We start from the raw sequence: 21,675 nt of genomic DNA, 5'->3' as shown, positions 1-21,675 counted from the left end.
CTGCCAGTGCCTTCATTTTAGCTCAGTGAAACCTGTATTGGAAAGTTACAGAACTTGGAACTTCTGAGTTACAGATCAGTAAGATAATAAATTCGTGCTATACAAAACCACTAGCTTTGTGGTAATTTGTTATAGCAGCAAGAAAAAATAAATATACTTCATAAATTTTATCAGCTTTTCCCACAGCATAATAATGTACATTTTACCAGGAGATATCATAGAAATGTGATCTTTGGATTAAGACAGAAAAAATACTGCATCTGTTGTTTATTATCTATTACTTTGGGAAAAATATTAATGTCATGAGTTTTAATTCCATAGTTTGAAAAGCTGGGAATGATAATCTCCAATATTTTAGATTTTTAGATTAAGTTTTGAAAATGTATGCCAAATGCCTTCAATACTATCTGCCACAAAGTGGTTAAGAAAAAACAACATCTATTACCTTTGCATATACTTTCCCATTTTAGTCACTATTTTAAAACATAATTAAACATGTGTTGAGTACCTGTACTATCGAATTTTCTAAAGTCATTAATAACCGAAGCTGTAAGCCCAAACCTTTCATTTTACAGCTAAGGAAACCAGTACAAGGATGAGAAGTATTTTGAACATCTCATAGATTTTAAGCAGCAGATTCAAGATCAGAAACCCATCTTTTGTGTGGGTATTTTCATCTCATCTGTACAGAACATTCTTCTGTCTATTGCTTCTACTTATAAAGATTGGTGAGAATATTGGCATCCACTTCATATGCATTATTGGCACAACAGTAACTAACATGTATTACATAATATTCTATGAAGTGCTCCAACTTTCTCAAGTATCAATTAAATAATTCTGAGAACAGTTTCATCATATTAAAAACTACTATTATTCCTATTTTACAAATGAGGAAACAAAGAAATAGAGAACTTGAGTAATTTGTACCTTATCCCATAAACACTAAGTAGTGAAGCTGGGATTTGCACTGAGGAAGTCTTACTGCAAAAACCATCCTCTTAATCATTATTCTATAATCCATCTAGTAGCTAATGTAAGTAATTAGTAAGTAATGCTAACCCTTACTGCACCCCTCCTCTGTACCAGGCACTATGCTAGGCCCTTTCTGTGCATTACTTCATTTAATTTCATCAACCCATGGAAAGTCTGAAATCTGCACAATTATTGTCTTTCATCGAAGAAGAAACTGTGACTCAGAAAGGCTAAGTATCTTTTCCAAATTTATATAGCAATAGTTGTATGCTATTCAGCCATAAAGAAGAATGAGATCCTGTCATTTGCAACAACATGCATGGAACTGGAGATCATTAGGTTAAGTGAAATAAGCCAGAACAGAGACAAACATATTTTCTCACTTATTTGTGGGATCTAAAATTCAAAGCAATTGAACTCATGAACATAGAGAGTAGAAGGATGGTTACCAGAGGCTGGGAAGGGTACTGTGGGGCAAGGAGGATGTGGGTTGGTTAATGGGTACAAAAAATGAGAAGAATGCATAAGACCTACTATTTGATACCACAAGAGGGTGACTGTAGTCAACAATAATTGTATATTTTAAAGTAATTAAAAGAGTATAATTGGGTTGTTTGTAACACAAAGGATAAATGCTTGAGGGGATAGATACCTGTTTTCCATGATGTGATTATTAGGCATTGTATGCCTGTATCAAAACATTTCATGTACCTCATAAATAAATACACCTATTATATACCCAGAAAAATTAAAAATGTAGAAAAGCCAAGTATCCAGCTTAGCTCTGCTTTACTCAAAATCCATGATATTCTGTTCTGTTACTTCTCAGCAAGTGGTAAGGTATTTGGATTAGCAGTAGTGATTTCATCTGAATTATATATAACATATATGTATAAGTTATATACGTATATAACGTAAAAGTTATATACATATATAACGTATATGTTATATACATATATAACGTCTGTATAAGTTATATACATATATATATAACATATATGTATAATATGTATAACTGATATGATTTGGCTCTGTATCCCCACCCAAATCCTCACTTCAAATTATAATCCCCATAATCCTCACGTGTCGAGGGTAGGACCAGGTGGAGGGAAAACTGGATCTTGGGTGGTTTCCCCCATGCTATTCTTGTGATTGTGAGTGAGTTCTCAGGAGATCTCATGGTTTTATAAAGTGTCTGGCATTTCCCCTGCTTGCACTCACGCTGTCCCACCACCCTGTGAAGGAGGTGCCTGGTTTTCCTTTGCCTTCCGCCATGACTGTAATTTTCCTGAGGCTTCCCCAGCAATGAAGAATGGTGAATAAATTAAACCTCTTTCCTTTATAAATTACCAATTCTCAGGTAATTCTCCATAGCAGTGTGAGAACAGACTAATACAATAACATATATCTATGTAATTATAATTATCTATTTAAAGTTAGAAAACAACTTCTTCTTAAAGTGAATTTTCAACAATGTCTTTCTCATTTTTTCTGTTTTGTTTGTTTGTTTGTTTTGTTTTGTTTTGTTTTTCCAGAACAGACAGTATGCCTTGAGAGAGGATTGCAGGATGGTAAGGATGTAAGGATGAGATAGCATCTCTCTGTTTTAAAAAATATAATATATTCATAATTAAACATTGGAATCTAGAACTTGGTTTTTAATGTTAGCAGATATTTCAAAATCAGGTCTGTTTGTATATAATCATAAAAAGCAGACTCCTTGACTCTCATTTTAGGCTCTTTCATCCTTTTTATTGTGCATTTACCATCCTTAGACACTTGCAAGGCAGAAACTCAAGACAGAGTACTGTTTGGACAAATTGAAGTGACCTGCAAAGCTGTCACTAGAAGATGTGAAATTGTAGACATCATGACCTTTGCTGCTGAATATATAAATGTTAGCAAAAATTTTATCTTAATAGCTTGAGAGGGCAAAGCCAAAAAGATTGGCTGGAAGTCATGATGGCAGTGTAAAGACAAGCTAAATTTTTTAAATACCTGTTCTTAAATTGGGTTTAGACTACTTCCAGTGGTAGACTTTATATGAGAGAGACTTCCTAGTATTCAAAATTCTTGAAATTCCTGAATATCTGTTTTAAAAATTAGCGTGTTTAAACATTAAAAATATGTAAGAGCACTGCTGAAAGCAATCAGAGATGACACAAGTGCAAAAATATTTCATGCTTCTGGATAGGACACATCAATATTGTTTAAATGGCCATACTGCCCAAAACAAATTATTTCAATGCTATTCCTATTAAACTACCAGCAACATTTTTAACAGAATTAGAAAAAGCTATTCTAAATTTCAAATGCAACTAAAAAAGAGCCTGAATAGACAAGTCAATTCTAAGCAAAAAGAACAAAGCTGGAGGCATCACATTACCTGACTTCAAACTATACTAAAAGGCTACAGTAACCAAAACATCATGGTACCAGTCCAAAAACAGACACATAAATCAATGGAACAGAATAGAGATCCCAGGAATAAAGCCACACACCTAAAACCATATGATATTTGACAAAGTTGACAAAAACAAGCAATGGGGAAAAGACTCCCTATTCAATAAATCATGCTGGGATAACTAGCTAGCCATATGCAGAAGATTGAAACTGAACCTCATCTTTACACCATACACAAAAATCAACTCAAGATGGATTAAAGACTTAAATGTAAAACCTAAGACTATAAAAATTCTGGTAAAAAACATAAAATACCATTCTGGACATGGGCCCTGGCAACAAATTTATAAAGAAAATGCCAAAAGCAATTGCAACAAAAACAAAAATTGACAAATGACACCTAATTAAACTAAAGAACACAAGTTAGTTCAGCCACTGTGGGAAGCGTTTGGCGATTGTTCAGAGAACTTAAAACAGAATTACTATTTGATCCAGAAATTCCATTACTGGGTATATAACCAAAGGAATATAAATCATTCTACCACAAAGACACCTGCCTATGTATGTTTATTGCAGCACTATTCATAATGTCAAAGACATGGAATCAACCTAGATGCCCATCACTGGTAGACTGGATAAAGAAAATGTAGTACATATACACCACGGAATGCTATACAGCCATAAAAAGAATAATATCATATCCTTTACAGGAACATGGATGGAGCTGGAGGCCATTATCCTCCATGAACTAACACAGAAACAGAAAACCAAAAGCCACATGTTCTTGCTTATAAGCGGAAGCTAAACATTGAGTACACTGTGACACAAAGAAAGGAACAATAGATACCAGGGGACACTTGACGGTGGAGAGAGGGAGGAGGTTCAGGATCAAAAGTGTATCTATCAAGTACTATGCTTATTGCCTGGGTAATGAAAGAATCTGTACATCAAACCTCTGCAACATGAAATTTACCTATATAATAAACCTGCACATCTACTCCTAAATCTAAAATTAGTTAAAAAATAAAGTGAAAACATTTTCTAGCTTTATTGAGATATAATTGACAAATGTAATAAAATTTGTATATATTTTAAAAATAAAATATAAAAAAGAAAAAACATGATTAAAAGTTCCTTGTGTTATTTCCCTGAGATACTCTATATTTACATATATATACACATACATATACACATAATTATAATTTTTGATCTTATAAAACCTTTGTGATCTTATAAAACCTTTTCTCTAGCAGGAAAAAATCTGTGAGGGAAAATTTAATTTGAGGAAAAAAATACATAACTTAAAAAATTCTAATAGCACCAAGCTTTTTTTTTTCCTTATTTTTCTTTTTAAACAACTCACTGCTATTTCCATCCAATTATTGAAGCCATCTAGATCCCCTTTTTAAGCAAGTAACATGTCCCATTTTTGCTGCTTATTCTATTTCCTGCCTTACCTCCAATGTTGTAAGGGAGGAGAGGCAGTAAAAGCAGGTAGAGGGAAGATTTTTGACTGAGGGCAGCAGGTTGTTAAATAGTTTTATAGGTTACATAGTGATAGGAAAGGGGGTATTTATATTTAATAAGCATTTATAAACAAAATCAATATTCCATTACAAGATATATAGAAAATAAGGAATCTCTTTGAACTTGCTACAAAACCATAAATTCCCTAGTTATAATTATAGTAAGAAATATACAGAGTCTATGGGATTGCAGAAACAAACCACTTTTAAGGAAAGAGTTGAAAGAAGATATGAACAAATGTAAAGATATTTTCTGAAGAGGAATATTTTGAACTGGATCTCTCTTATTCTCTCTCTCCCTCTCTTTTTCTCTCTCTCTCCCTCTCTCAAATAAGGGTCTTGCTCTGTTGTCCAGGCTGGACTTGAACTCCTGGCTGAACTGCTGGCCTCAAGCGATCCTCCTGTGTAGGCCTTCCAAACCACTGGGATTACAGGCATAAGGCACTGCACCCAGCCCTTTTTTTTTTTTTTCAATGGATCTCTCAACAACTGGAGCTTGGGCTGCTGAGGGTGCTTCTAAAAAAATTGACCTGCTCTGCCCTGTCTCCCTGGGAACACTGAGGGATAAGCTGGGGTTGCCATGAAACTATTTGTTATACTTGCTGAGCAGAAAGGCAGGTACTCACCAGAAGGGTAAGGAAGTAAAGTGGAAAGTGGTCAGGAAGGGAAAACTGGCAGAACTGCCACTTTGCCAGAGGGGTATCAGTCACAACTCTACACACTTATGGGGGATGTTGGGGACCTGGAAACTACATCCTTTTCTTGATTCTATTGTACTTTCTTCCCCTTTATGCAATTGACTGCATATATTTGCTTATCCTATTACCACTAAAAGAGTTACATCACATCTTGGCTTTGAACAAGTTGATCGAGTTGATACTTTCTTTAATGATATCATCAGTGTATTTGGTATACAAATTCCAAAATTAAATTACAGAATAGCGCAATCCTAATCAATACCTTAATTAACTTATTTGGAAACCTAAAGATATATAAATACATATATATATATACACACTGTATTTGAGGAAAAGAAATCAGAGGGGTGACTTCTAGTGCAAAATAACGTTTAGCTAGCTGACCATAGATATACATTCTGCTCCAATATTTATGAAGCATTTGAGAAAGATAAAAATAAAACAGCCCCCAGGAGTAAGACCCAACTGCTTGTCTAAATCTGGGAAAAGTATTTACTCTACAGCTATGAAACCGAGATAAGGATTGCAATCAATCCCTTCAACAAGCCGTGTGTAACAAAATGGCAGGTTGAAAATTTTGTAAAAATGGTTTTATCCGTCCTTTCTGCCTCAGACTGAAGGCTTGTACTAAGCCAGAAAATGGTAGAACTACCCCTACTTGCATGAGTGAGTGCTTTAGAAGCTGTTAAAGTCTCGCTATCTACTCTCATCTTCAACTGAACAGTTTTTATATTACAAATGGAATGCACAGTAGTGACATTAACTGAGATACAGAGTATTGGAGAAGGGCAATTTCAGGGGTTGGAGGGAGAAGAAAAGACGGAGACAGAGCAAATTTAGTTTGGGATGTATTAATTTTTGAGAAGCTTATGTGAAATCTAAAGGTGATATACAGTAAGATTTGTATGCTTGTTTCTAGATTACAGGAAAGAACAGGTATGAATTCCATAATTTATTTTGTATTTCTGCTTATATCAATCCGCTACATTTTCACCTATCCATTATTCTACTAAAACTCATCTCATAAGGGTTATCAATTATTCCCTATTGATGAAGTCCAATGACTGCTTCTCAATTTTTATCTTAATTACTGTCTCTTTTGTTTGTAAATTTTAAGGTCTCCCTGCTATATAAAACCCAACACTCTTTTGACCTACAAAATTAAATTACCTATTTCTAGTAAAGTTCACTCTGTGTGAATATAATGTATGCATATATATATGTGTGTCTATATGTATGTGCATAGACATATGTGTACGTATACATGTGTTATAAAATATTTCCTTTCAACCTCTGTAGTAGCTGCTGTTTCTGCCACTGAAATTTGAAATTTTCCAAATTCTCCCCGTATTTTTATCTTCTACTCTGGATGATTTTTTTTTACAATAATTTTATTCAACTTCATGATTTTACCTATGTGTTATAATCTGATAATTTCCCAATCTGTAACACAAGGCTTATTTCAAGTTAATATATATTTTCCAAGTGTCAGTGACATTTTCCTTTATATTTATATTTCTGGGGAAGCAAAAGCTCTTTGATTTATCCTGTTTGGGGAACCTGAAATAACTTTGGTTGCATACATAATGAGTCCCCGTTTTAATTTTTCAGACCCAAGTAATGACATACAAGAACACTTTCTGCCCTTTTATGCTCACTTAGATATTATTACTGGCAATGTGACATGAGATATCCTGAAAATTCTCCCTTTACAAACACATTGAAAAGTTGTATCTACAATAACAAAATTTTAAATACATACTTTAATTTTTAACAAAATTAACAACTCCAGCAATCAAAAGCAGGCAAGGAGAACACAGAAATTCAGAGCAGTCGAGGAGTAGGCAATGCAGCTGGCAGCGCGGGACTTGGGAGAGGGTTGCAGATCTCAGTAACGATGCTGTGATTCCCACAGTCTCCTGTAGATAGGGAAGAACCCTTTATAAAGTAGTTAATTGGAACTGAATTTAACTAAGGCATAACTTATACATTTTGAAGAATGTGGATGTTCTGTTTTGGATATCATAAGTGCTTGAGATTTGGGATGGACAGGATAGAGAGGAAGGAGAAGCTGTGCTATTTGCAATGTTCTCCTTCCAATTTTCTACTCGAGATCAGCACTTCCTTCAGCCTTTCTCTATTCTGTAGTGAAAGTTAACATTTCAGGCACTGTTTTAAGAACTACACATGTATTAGATCATTGGCTTTTATAATAATGACTGAGAAAGACACTATTATTATTTCCAATACCAGGTGACAAGTATGAGGTACAAAACAGTAAAGTCCCCAGCCCAGGGCCATGTACATAAGAAGTAAAGCCAGCATTCAAACTGAGGCAATATAACTTCAATTTTTTTAAAATTTATTATTATGAGACATTTTGAACATATAGAGGAGTTGAAAGAGTAATACAATGAACATCCATATATCCACCACTTATCAACTACTATTAACATTTTTCTATATTTGATTTTTCAATATAATGTAGTACTTGTGTGTTTCATTGTCTGGTTTTCAGGGAGGTGTTGTGTGTATTTCTGCTGAATAATTTGAAAATCAGTTTCAAGTATAATGACTCTAAATACTAGGGTATTCTCCCACGCACAATTATAACACTAGTATTAGACCCAAGGAAATACAGACTTACTAACATCCAGTTCATCTCCAAATTTTCCCAGTTGCTTTTGAAAATATATTTTAATAGTTGTTTTTTGAATTAAAATTCAATTAAGTTTCACACATTCCATTAGAGTTAGATATCTCCTTAATCTCTTTGGAAGACCAATTCCACTCCTTTTTTTTTTTTTTTTTTTTTTTTGCTTACAATATTGACTTTGGGAAGCATTCAGGACAGCTGTCATGTTGAATTTCCTACGTTCTGGATTTGTTTCAAATTTTCTCATGGTGTTGCGTAAATGGTTCTATAAACACTGGATTTTATCTACTGTGTTATTTTTCCTTTCCTTTGGGGTCTGGTAATTAAGTCATTTGCCTCTTTCTCACTCTTTCACTGGGTTAGAATAATACCAAGTTTAGGTTAGATAATTGGTGGAATATTACATTAACAAATATAAAGTGACAGCTGAATATAAGCTATCACAATCACAATAATGTCAGGGGTAAAATAATGCTTTGCGGTAGGAAATAGGAAGACAGAGAGAGAGAGAGAGTGAGAGAGAGACCTCTTTATGTTGCCCAGGCTGGCCTCAAACTCCTGGGCTCAGGCAATCCTCTCACCTAGCCTCCCAAGTAGCTGGGACTACAGGCACAAGCCACCATGCCCAGCTATTTTTTATTCTTAAATAAGGTGGATAATATCTTAATACCTAGGATTGCCAATGGCAACTACCACAGTTACTGATGCCAGGATCTGACTTTATTGAGTATGCTGGAACTTTTAGAGTACAAATCAGTCTATTGGCTTGGCCTCATCTTTCCAAGTGATCATACTGGAAGGAGACAGTTCTGCCGATATGTATAGCGTGTGAAATAACATCTGAGTGGCTGTATGTCTGAGTGTGATTATGCCTGGGCATGTGTGTGCATGTATGCATGTGCACTCACTCATTCCTCACAAAAACCTTATATTGTAGATATTATTACCTCATTTTAGGAATAAGAGTCATTATATAGGTATTCGAAGCCATTATTTACAAGAGGTTTGCTTGGATTTTAAAGCCTGTGAGATTTCCATATCCAAAATTATAAAACAGTTTTTTACCTCTTATGCCAACTCTGATTAACTACTAGTGTATAAGTAGAGTCTAGTCTTGAGGAGGACTCTGAGGACTTGCTTCATTCAGTGAGAAAGAATTCCCTAAAAATAGTCGATATCTGCCAGGAACCCCAGAAAGAATGAATGTCAGTACTCATGTGAAATATTTGAGAATGCTACCTGACTCATAATGAGCAAATTCCCTCAAATTCTAGCAGGCTTTTCTGGAAACACTCTATCTTTCCCCTTCCAAGACAGTTGTGATCCTCTAAGAGCTTATTAATACAAGGTATCAAGATATTGACTCTGCCAGACAACATGCATGTTGAAGTGTGGTGACATACGAAAGAAGGTTGGAGACTAAGTGAACTTTATAACAGTTTCCTAAAGTAGATGAGGTTACTCTTTACACCTGACTAGAAATAATTGCTATGTAAATGGTCCCATAATGTTTCCTCTAACAAAGATTCTACACAACACAGCATTTAATGTGAAACAGCTTCATGGGCCATTTAGATGAAATCCCCATTTTTGTGGCTGGGAAGTGCTGAATCGATGCTTTCTATTTAATTCTAGAAAGCTCCAGACCCATGGAAAGTATGGAACAAAAAGTAACATCCTAGGATGCCTTCTCCAGGCTTCATTTACCCCACTGTACTGAAGGCATTCTAAGACTTCAGAGTCATTGCTTTGGAAATAAATGGTAATTTGAAATGGAGGCAGACGATTTGATTTCGTTATTAAGTTTAAGGTAATTAGAGACATAATTTGTTTCCCTCTAATATGGCTATTAAGTACAAAGTCATCAACAAAGCCCAAGATGTTAGTATGAAAGAAGAGAGAAAATGCTGATAATTCACTCTCTACCCTTTTTTAAATCCTGCTGCTGTCTGCCATTTCCTACCCCAAGGCTTTATTTTAACCCTGACATTATTGTGATAGCTTATATTCAGGTATCACTTTACATTTGTTAATGTGGTACTCTACCAATTATCTAACCTAAACTTGTGAGGTAGGGAAGCCCTAACCTAGTAAAGAAGCTCTTCTCATACTCATTTTACATTTGAAGAAGTTGACATTTAGTGAGGTCAAATGATTGGGCCATTATCACCTGAATTTGAAGAGGCAGAGCAATATTAATAGTAAAAAAAATCCAGCTCTTTCTGTTTTTTTTCTCTTACATTATGTTGCATCTAGAAGTCAACATGAAAAACATCACCTAGATAAATAGATGCTATTGGGAAATACAATGGAATGTATTATTCCACATATCCTGCATTAATACTCAATATATTATTGTATTAATGTGTTATTACACAGCTCCAAAAGCTTTCCACTTTTGTCTCAATCTTGTTTATATATCCCCACTCATCCCCACAACTACACAAAGAATCTTTCTCTTTCATTTCCACAGGTTTTAAGGACCCAGGACTTTTCCTTTTTATTAATTATTCCATCATCTACTAGAGTCATCGGTGTCCTGGTCACCCTTCCCATCACCAAAATGACCAAAAAAAAAAAAATGAGCACTATTTATTTTAAGGATTTTCTTCCAGCTAAAAGAGAAAATTTTTAAATTATTTGAAAGAATTACCTAAGGAACATGTTAAGATTACAGGTTCCTAGAATCTGTCCATAAAGAATGAAACTGTTAGTACTTCATTGGGAGCCCAGGAATTTGTATCTTTAACAAGTACTGCAGAGAAATTTAATTCAAGTTATTTTCAGACCTAAGAAATATTGCAACTAAAAGGGTAATAGAAACAGCACAGTGGGAAAGTTACAAATGCCCTTAATCCTAAGAATTTTGTAGCTAGTGTCCTCTCTCTTTGTTTTTGTCTCTTCTATGATAAGATTCTTCCTCTCAATTATGTTCCTAAGGGACTTCTCTAACCTCCACATTCTGATAACAATTTAGGGCAGGCCATAAAGATGTGTCTAGTCATTACTGTATTGGACAAAACAGCTCTAGAGTCTATGGACATGCCTGCCACATACTATTAGGCTTTTATCTTTTACTAGATGGGGAGATATAATAGCTCAAATGGGTACCTCAGTGTAAATCAGAAGTTCCCTTTTTTCTTCTGTTACTAATATGTGAGCTTCAGTTCAGTATTGTCATCTGTAATATGATATAATAAACCTTATTTGCTAAAGATTGTCAGAGGATCATTTAAGATAAGGCATTTTCTTTTTAAGATAGACTTTATTTTTAGAGCTGTTTCAGGTTGACAGAAAAATTGAGCAGAAAGTACAGAGAATTCTCATATATGTCCTCCCCCATCTCATCTGCTGCCCCCACTGCCAGTTTCCCCTATTATTAATATATTCCATGACTGTGGTACATTTGTTACAATTGATGAAACAATAATAATACATTATTATTATTCACTAAAGTTCATGCTTTACATTAGGGTTTACTTTCTGTGTTGTACATTACTGTGGGATTTGACAAATAAATGTCATGTATCCACTAGGAAAAACATCATGCAGAATAGTGTCACTGTTCTAAAAACCCGTGTGCCAAAATACACTAGGGAGCAAGATGGCAGAATAGAAGGCTCCACCAATCATCACCTCCCACGACACTAATTTATAACTATCTACACAAAAAAGCACCTTTATAAGAACCAAAAATCAAGTGAGCACTCATGGTACCTGGTTTTAACTCATTGTCCCTGAAAGGGGCACTGAAGAGGTAGGATAAACTGTCTTGAGTTGGCAGTGCTACTGCTTCTCCATCCCCTGGCAGCAGCAGCATGGCATGGAGTGTGTTTCTGTGTACTGGGGAGGGCACAGTGATTGTGAGGTGTTGAACTCAGTGCTGCCCTGTTATAGCAGAAAAGAAAATGGAACCAAACTCAGCTGATGCCCACCCACGGAGGGAGCCTTCAAACCAACCCTAGCCAGAGGGGAAACACTGATGATAGCAGTGGTGGGAACTTGAATTCATGCATGCCTCACCACCTTGTGCTAAAGTGCTCTGGGGCCCTTCATATACTTGAATGGCAGTCTAAGCCACAATGACTGTACCTCCTGAGACACCAATGGGGTGGCTAAGGGAGTGCTAGAATCACCCCTCTCCTAGCCCCAGGCTGTATAGCTCTCAGCTCCAAAAAGAATCCATTCCTTGCAGTTGAGGAAAGCAGAGGGAAGATAGGGGAAAACTTTTTCTTACTTCTCAGACACCAGCTCAGCTACAGCAGGATAGGGCACTGGGCAGAGTAGCAAGGCCCCCCTACGAGGTCTAAGCTCCTAGATGACATTTCAAGACATACCCTGGGCCAAAAGGGAACCCAATGCCTTGAAGGGAAGAACCCAATCATGGCAGGATTCATCACCTCTAAGCAAAGAGTCCTTGGGCCCTAAATAGCCAGCAGCAATACACAGATACTACAGGGCCTTGGGTGAAATTCTGAGACTTGCTGGCTTCAGGTGACACTCAGTACATTACCAGCTGTAGTGACTAGGGGGCAAGACTCCTTCTGCTTCAGAAGAGTAGAAAGAAAAGTAAAGGGAGTTTGTCTTGCACCTTAGGTGCCAGCTTGGCTGCAAGAACGTGGAAAACTAAGTAGGCTCTTGAGGTTCCCAATTCCAGGATTTAGCTCCTGGATGACATTTATGAACCTTCCCTGGGATATAGAGGAGCCCATTGCACTGATGGAGAGTTCTAAGCCAGACAGCATTCACCACAAGTGGACTGAAGAGCTCTTGGGCCTTAAAAGAACATTGGCAGTAGTCTGCCAATAATCCCCATACCTGTGTGGTGGTGATGGTCATAGGATGAGGCTCTTCTGCCTTTGGAAAGGAGAAGGAAGAGTGGGAAAGATTGTGTCTTATGGTATGAGTGCCACTTCCCACAGTACAGTAGAACATGAGGTAGACTTCTAAGGTTTTTGACTCTAGTCCCTGGGTTCTGGAAATCACTTCTGGACCTACGTGGGGCCTTGGGGGAACTCACCATCCTGAAGGGAAAGACAAAGACCTGGTTGGCTTTGCCACCTTCTGATTGTAGAGCCCCAAGGACTTGAGAAAACATAGGCAGTAGCCAGGGAGTGGTTATAGTAGGCATTGGGTGAAACGCTAGCTTCAGGTCTGACCAAGTACAGTCCTAGTTGTGGTGGCCACAGAGATGCTTGTGTCACTCTACCCCTAGCCCCAGCAGGTCTGTTCCCTTACTTTCTCCAAAAGAGGGTCTCTTTCCATTTGTTTGGGAGAAAATAAGGGAAGAGAGCAAAAGTCTCTGCCTGGTAATCCAGGGAATTCATTCAGATCTTGTCTAAGACCATCAAGGTGGTAACTCTATGAGTCTGCAAGGACCAGAGTGTTAATTGGCTTAGGGTTCTCCCTAAAATAGAAACAGCTTGTATCACAACACCCAAGTCTTTTCAAATATCTGGAAAGCCTTCCCAAGAAGGATGAGAACAAATGAGCCCAGACTATAAAGACTACAATAACTACCTCTCTAATGCTGATACACAGACAAATATTTACGAGTCTCAATACATTCCAGGAAAACATGACCTCAGCAGATGAACCAAATAAAGCATCAGGAACCAATCCTGGGGAAACAGAAATATGTAACCCTTCAGATAGAGAATTCAAAATAGTGTTTTTTGTTTTTGTTTTTGTTGTTGTTTTTGTTTTGTTTTTTTTCTTGAGCAAAATCAAAGACATTCAAGAAAACACAAAGAAGAAATTCAGAATTCTAACAGGTAAATTTAACAAAGAGATTGATATAATTAAAAAGAGTCTAGCAAAAATTTTGGAGCTGAAAAATGCAATTGGCATACTGAACAATGTGTTCAGACTCCTTTAATAGCAGAATTAATCAAGCAGAAGAAAGAATTAGTGAGCTTAAACAGAGGCTATTTGAAAATACAGTCAGAGAAGACAGAATAATAAAAATAAAAACAAACATTAAGCTCACCTACAGGATGTAGAAAATAGCCACAACAGAGCAAATGTATGAGCAATTGGCCTTAAATAGGAGGTAGAGAAAGAGAGGTAGAAAGCTTATTCAGCAGGATAATAACAGAAAACTTCACAAACCTAGAGAAAAATATTAATATCCAAGTATAAAAAGGTTATAGAACACCAAGCAGATTTAGCCTAAATAAGACTACCTCAAAGCATTTATTTAATAATCAAACTCCCAAAGATCAAGGATAATGAAAGGACCCTAAAAGCAGCAAGAGAAAAGAAACAAATAACCTATAATGGAGCTCTAATATGTCTACCAACAGAGTGTTCAATGGAAACCTTATAGGCCAGGAGAGAGTGGTATGACATATTTAAAGTGTTGAAGAAAAAAACTTTTTACCCTAGAATGGTATATGCAGTGAAAATATCCAATGAACAGGAAGGAGAAATAAAGACTTTCCCAGACAAACAAAATGATTCATCAACACCAGAATTGTCCTACAAGAAATGCTGAAGAGAGTACTTCCACCAGAAAAAAAACCAGGATGTTAATATGCAATAAGAAGTAATCTGGGCTGGGTGCTGTGGCTCACCCCTGTAATCCCAGCACTTTAGGAGGCTCAAAAAGGCAGATCACGAGGTCAGGCATTTGAGACCAGCATGGCCAACATCGCGAAACCCCACCTCTACTAAAAAAATACAAAAATTATCCAGGCACCTGTAATCCCAGCTACTCGGGAGCCTGAGGCAGGAGGATCACTGGAATCCAGGAAGTGGAGGTTGCAGTGAGCCAAGATGGCACCACTGCACTCCAGCCTGGGTGACAGAGCGAGACTCCATCTCAAAAAAAAAAAAAAGAAAAAAAAGAAATCATCTGAAGAAACAAAACTAGCAGGTAACAGTAAGTACACAGAAAAACACAGAATATTATAACACTGTAACTGTGATGCATAAACTACTCTTCTTTTAAGTAAAAAGACTAAATTATGAAACAATAAAAAGTATCCCTTTTTTTTGTAACAGTACCATGCTATTTTGGTTATTGTATCCCTGTAGCATAGTTTGAAGCCAGGTAACATGATGCTTCCAGCTTTGATTTTTGCTTAGGATAGCCTTGGCTATTTGGGCTCTCTTTTAGCTCCATATGAATTTTGAAATAGTTTCTTTCCTGTTCTGTGAAGAATGTCCTTGGTAGTTTGATAGGAATAGTGTTGAATCTGTAAATTGCTGTGGGCAGTATGGCCATTTTAATGATACTGATTCATCCTATCCATGAGCATGAGATATTTTTCCATTTGTTTGTGTCATCTCTAATTTCTTTGTGCAGTATTTAGTAATTATTATTGTAGAGATTTGCCTCCACAGTTACCTTTATTCCTAGGTATTTTATTCTTTTTGTGGCAAGTTTGAATGAGAGTTCATTTGTGATTTGCCTCTCAGCTTGGTTGTTGTTGCTGTATAGGAATGCTAGTGATTTTTGTGCTTTGATGTTATATCCTGAAATTTTGCTGAAGTTGTTTATCAGTTGAAGGAGCTTTGGGCCAAGACTATGGGGTTCTCTAGATATAGAATCATGTCACCTACAAATAGAGATAGTTTGACTTCTCTTTTCATTTGGATGACCCTTACTTTTTTCTTTTGCCTAATTTCTCTGGCTAGGACTTCCAATACTATATTGGATAGGAGTGGGTGAGAGAGGGTATCTTTTTCTTGTGCTGGTTTTCAAGGGGAATCCTTCCATATTTTGCCCCTTTAGTATAATGTTGGCTGTGGGTTTGTCATAGATGGCTGGTATTATTTAGAGATATGTTCATTCAATGCCTAGTATGTTGAGAGTTTTTAACATGAAGCAGTGTTGAATTTTATCAAAAGCCTTTTCTGCATCTACTGAGATAATCATGTGGTTTTTGTCCTTAGTTTTGCTTATATAATGAATTGATTTATTGATTTGCAGAGGTTGAACCAACCTTGCACCCCAGGGATGAAGCCTTGATCATGGTGGATTAGCTTTTGGATGTGCTGCTGAAATAAGTTTGCGAGTATTTTGTTGAGGATTTTTGCACAGATGTTCATCAAAGATATGGCCTGAAGTTTTCTTTTTCTGTTGTGTCTCTGCCAGGTTTTGGTATCAGGATGATGCTGGCCTCATAGAATTAGTTAAGGAGGAGTCCCTTTTCCTCAGTTTTTTGGAATAGTTTCAGTAGGAATAGTACCAGCTCTTCTTTGTACATCTCACAGAATTCGGCTGTGAATCCATCAGGTCCTAGGCTCCTCTTGGTTGGTAGGCTATTTATTACTGATTCAGTTTTGGAGCTCATTATTGGTCTGTTCAGGAAATCAATTTCTTTCAGGTTCAGTCTTGGGAGGATGTATGTGTCCAGAAATTTATCCATCTCTTCCAGGTTTTCTAGTTTGTGTGCATAGAGTTGTTAATATAGTAGTTTCTGATGGTTAGCTTTACTTCTGTGGGGTCAGTGGTAACATTTCCTTCATCATTTCTAATTGTGTTTATGTGGATCTTCTCTCTTTTTTTCTCCATTAGTCTGGCTAGTGGCCTATCTATCTTATTAATTTTTTCAACAAACCAACTCTTGGATTTATTGATATTTTGATTTTTTTGTGTGTCTCCATTTCCTTCAGTTCAGCTCTGACTTTATTTCTTATCTTCTGCTAGCTTTGGGATCGATTCATCCTTCCTTCCATAATTCTTTCAATTGCAGTGTTAGATTGTTAACTTGAGATCTTTCTAATTTTTTAATGTAGGCATTTAGTGCTTTGGATTTCAATAAAACAGAATAGAGAGCTCAGAAATAAGGTTGCACACCTACAACCACCTGATTTTTGACAAAGCTGACAAAAACAAGAAATGGGGAAAAGACTCCATATTTAATAAATATTGCTGAGATAACTGGCTAGCCATATGCAGAAGACTGAAGCTGGACCCCTTTCTTTCACTATAAACAAAAATCAATTCAAGATGAATAAAAGGCTTAAATATAAAACCCAAAACTATAAAAACTCTAGAGGACAACTAGGTAATACCATCCTGGACATAGGAGCAGACAAAGATTTAATGACAAAGACCAAAAGCAATTGCAACAAAAGCAAAAATTCTCAAGTGGGATCTAATGAAACTTAAGAGCTTCTGCACACAGCAAAATATACTATCAACAGAGTAAACAGACAACCTATAGAATTGGAGAAAAATTCTGCAAACTATGCATCTGACAAAAGTCTAATATTCAGCATTATATAAGTAATTAAAATAAATTTACAAGAGAAAAACAAACAACTCCATTAAAAAGTGTGCAAAGGACATGAACAGATACTTTGCAAAAGAAGACATATATGAGGCCAAAAAGCATATTTAAAAAAGCTCAATATCACTGATCAATAGAGAAATGCAAATCAAAACCACAATGAAATGCCATCTCACACCAGTCAGAATGGTTATTATTAAAAGACAAAAAAAGATGTGGCAAGGTTGTGGAGGAAAAGAATGCTTATACACTGTTGGTGGAAGTGTAAATTATTCAACTGTTGTTGAAAGCAGTATGGTGATTCCTCAAAGAGCTAAAAGCGCAATTACCATTAGACCCAGTAATCCCATTACTAGGTATATTGCCAGAGGAACATAAATTATTCTACCATAAAAACATAAGCATGTGAATGTCCATTGCAGCACTATTCACAATAGCAAAGACATGGAATCACCCTAAATGCCCATCAATAACCAATTGAATAAAGAAAATGTGGTATACGTACCACGTATACACCATGGAATACTACGAAGCCATAAAAAAGGATGAGATTATGTATTTTGAGGGAACATGGATGGAGTTAGAGCCTTAGCCAACTAAGGCAGGAACAGAAAACTAAATACTGCGTGTTCTCACTTATAATTGAAAGCTAAATGATGAGTACTTATAAATACAAAAAAGGAAGCAAAAGACATTGGAGTCCACTTGAGGGTGGAGGGTGGGAGGAGGGAGAGAAAAAGAAAAGGTAACAATTGGGTGCTGGGCTTAATTTCTGGGTGATGAAATAATCTGTACAACAAACCCCTGTGACATGAGTTTGCTTATGTAACAAACCTTCACATGTATCCCCAAAACTAAAATACAAGTTACAAAATGACTACAACCACTTTACAAGACACAGACAGTACAATAAGATATAAGTAGAAACAGGCTGGTTCCAGTTGCTGACCTGTAATCCTAGCACTTTGGGAGGCCACAGTGGGTGGAGTTCAAGACCAGCCTGGGCAACATGGTTATCTTCATATCCACAAAAAATACAAAACAATTAGCTGGGTGTGGTGGTGCATACCTGTAGTTCCAGCTACTTGGGAGGCTGAGGCAGGAGGATCACCTGGGCTCAGCAGTTCAAGGCTGCAGTGAGCTGAGATCACACCACTGCACTCCAGGCTGGGTAACAAAGTGAAATCCTGTCTCAAAAAAAAATATATATATATAAATATATAAAATAGAAACAACAAAATGTTAAAAGGTAGGGGTGGTGGTGAAGCTAAAGCATAGAGTTTTTATTAGTTTTCATTTGGCTTATTTGTTTGTTTATAGAAACAGTGTTAAGTTTTTATCAGCTTAAAACAATGGGTTATAAGATAGTATTTGCAAGCCTCCTGCTAACCGGAAACCAAAAAATATACAATGAATAAACTAAAAATTATTAGCAAGAAACGAATATCACCAGAGAAAACTACCTTCACTAAAAAGAAGACAGGAAGGAAAGAAAAAAAGGAAGAGGAGACCACAAAACAACCCAACAACAGATAAAAAAATGGCAAGAGTATGTCCTTACTTATCAATAATAACATTAAATATAAATGGAGTAAAATCTCCAATCGAAATACATAGACTGGCTGAATGGATTTTAAAAAAAAGACTGAATTATCTGTTGCCTTGAAGGAACAAACTGAAGAGATGGAAATAGATATTCCATATCAATTTAAATAAAAAATGACCAGGAGCAGCTATATTTATATTAGACAAAGCAGATTTTAAGACAAAAACTATACAAAGAGACAAAGTAGGTCACTATATAATGATACAAGTATTGATTCAGCAAATAACAATTTTACAGCTATAAGTGCCTATATCAAAAAAGAAAAACTTCTAATAAATAACTTGAGGATGCATCTTAAATAATTAGAAATGCAAGAGCAAACTACACTCAAAATAAGAGAAAAAAATAAAGATCATCTCAAATAAATGATTTTTAAATGAAGAAAACAATACAAAGATCAATGAAATGAAAAGTTGTTTTTTTAAAGTTAAACAAAAATGACAAACCTTTAGCCAGACTAAGAAAAAAAAGAGACATTCAAATAAATAAAATCAGATGAAAAAAAAGACATTACAATACTGAAGAAATTCAAATGATCATTAGTGGCTACTATGAACAACTATATGCCAATAAACTGGAAAATCTAGAAGAAATGGATACATTCTGAGACACATACAATCTCCCAAGACTGAACCATGAAACAATACAAAATCTGAACAGACCATAACAATTAACAAGATTGAAGCCATAACAAAAAGGCTCACAGCAAAGGAAAGCCCTGAGCTCAATGGCTTTACTGCTAAATTCTACCAAACATTTACAGAAGAACCAATAGCAATCATCCTCAAACTATACAAAAAAATAGAGGAGAAAATACTTTGAAACTCATTCTATGAAGCCGGTATTGCCCTGAGACCAAAACCAGACAAAGACACATCAAAAAAAGAAACTATAGGCAAATCTCTCTTATGAATACTGATGCAAAAATCTCAACAAAATGATTCCAAAGTGAATTCAACAATAAGTTAAAAATATTTTTTGTCATGACCACGTGGGCTTTATCCCTGGGATGCAAGGATGATTCATGATATGCAAGGATGATTCATGATATGCAAATCAATCAATGTGATATATCAAAACAATGAACAATAAACCATATAATCATTTTGATTGAGGCTGAAAAAGCATTTGATATAATTCAACACAGTTTCATAATAAAAACTTTCAAAAACATGAGTATGAAAGGAACATACCCCAACATAATTAAATCTGTATGCTAGCCCACAGCTAGTATCATACTGAATGGGGAAAAGCAGAAAGCCTTTCCTCTAAGATCTGGAACACAGCAAGAATGACCATTAACCAATGGTATTCAACATAGTACTGAAAGTCCTAGCTAGAGCAATCAAACAAGAGAAAGAAATAAAAGGCATCCAAATTGAAAAGGAAAAAGTCAAATTATTCTTGTTTGCCAATGGTATGGTCTTATATGTAGAAAAACCTGAGGATTCCACAAGAAAACTATTGGAACTAATAAACTAATACAGTAACGTTGCAGGATACAAAATCAACACACAAAAATCAGCAGTATTTCTATATGTCAACAGTGCACAAAATGAATAATAAATTTTAAAAATAATCACATTTACAATAGCCACACATAAACTTAATTACCTAGGAAGTAACTTAACCAAAGAAGTAAAAGATCTGTACAATGAAAACTATAGAACACTGATGAAAGATATTGAAGAGGACAACAAAAAATGGAAAGATAGTTCATGTTCATGGATTAGAAGATTTAACAATGTTAAAATGCCCATACTAACCAAAACAATATGCAGATTTAATGCAATCCCTGTCAAAATACTCATAACATTCTTCACAGAAATAGGAAAAACCATCCTAACATTTATATGGAACCACAAAATACCCAGAATAGACAAAGCTACCCTAAGCAAAAGAACAAAACTAGAGGAATCACATTACCTGACATCAAATTATGCTACAGAGCTATAGTAATCAAAATAGCATGGTACTGGCATAAAAGTAGACACATTGGCCAATGTAACAGAATGGAGAACGCATAAAGAAATCCACATGCCAAAAATAAATTTATTTTTGATAAAGGTGCCAAGAATATACATTGGAGAAAAGACAGTCTCTTCAATAAATGGTACTGGGAAACTGCATACTCATCTACAGAGGAATGAAACTAGACATCTGTCTCTCACCACATACAAAAATAAAATCAAAATAAATTAAAGACTTAAATTTGAGACCTCAAACTATAAAACTACTGCAAGAAAACATTGGAGAAACTCTCCAGAACAGTAGTCTAAGCAAAGATTTCTTAAGTAATCCCCCACAAGCACAGGCGATCAAAACAAAAATGGACAAATGGAATCACTTCAAGTTAAAATGCTTTTGCACAGCAAAGGAAACAATCAGAAAAGTGAAAAGACAACCTACAAAGTGGGAGAAAATATTTGCAAACTACCCATCTGACAAGGGATTAATAACCAGAATATATAAGGAGCTCAAACAACTATAGCAAAAAAATCTCATAATCCAATTAACCTGAAAAGTATTTGAGTAGACATTTCTCAAAAGGAGATACACAAATGGGAAA

General features: G+C 35.7%; 1 protein-coding gene across 5 annotated transcripts in view; it reads right to left on the bottom strand.

Moving 5' to 3' along the window:
• Positions 1-21,675, bottom strand: part of LOC129393227 (protein GVQW1-like) — a 306,742-nt gene that overhangs the window by 115,247 nt on the left and 169,820 nt on the right. For 2 of the 5 annotated variants that reach the window (XR_008619974.2, XM_055093082.1), the window contains exon 3: positions 18,570-18,687. The exons of 2 other annotated variants lie outside the window; for them this stretch is intronic. Coding sequence is in view for 1 of the 3 variants with exons in the window: in XM_055093082.1 (XP_054949057.1) it covers positions 18,570-18,687 (118 nt within the window). In the remaining 2 variants the exon portion in view is untranslated. Of the gene's footprint in view, positions 1-18,244; positions 18,688-21,675 lie in introns of those variants that run through there. One more of the 5 variants, XR_008619973.1, reaches the window with a different exon arrangement.

The sequence above is a fragment of the Pan paniscus genome, chromosome 8 (genome assembly GCF_029289425.2).
Source record: "Pan paniscus chromosome 8, NHGRI_mPanPan1-v2.0_pri, whole genome shotgun sequence".
Taxonomy (NCBI): domain Eukaryota; kingdom Metazoa; phylum Chordata; class Mammalia; order Primates; family Hominidae; genus Pan; species Pan paniscus.
This window is presented reverse-complemented; position numbering and strand designations above follow the sequence as displayed.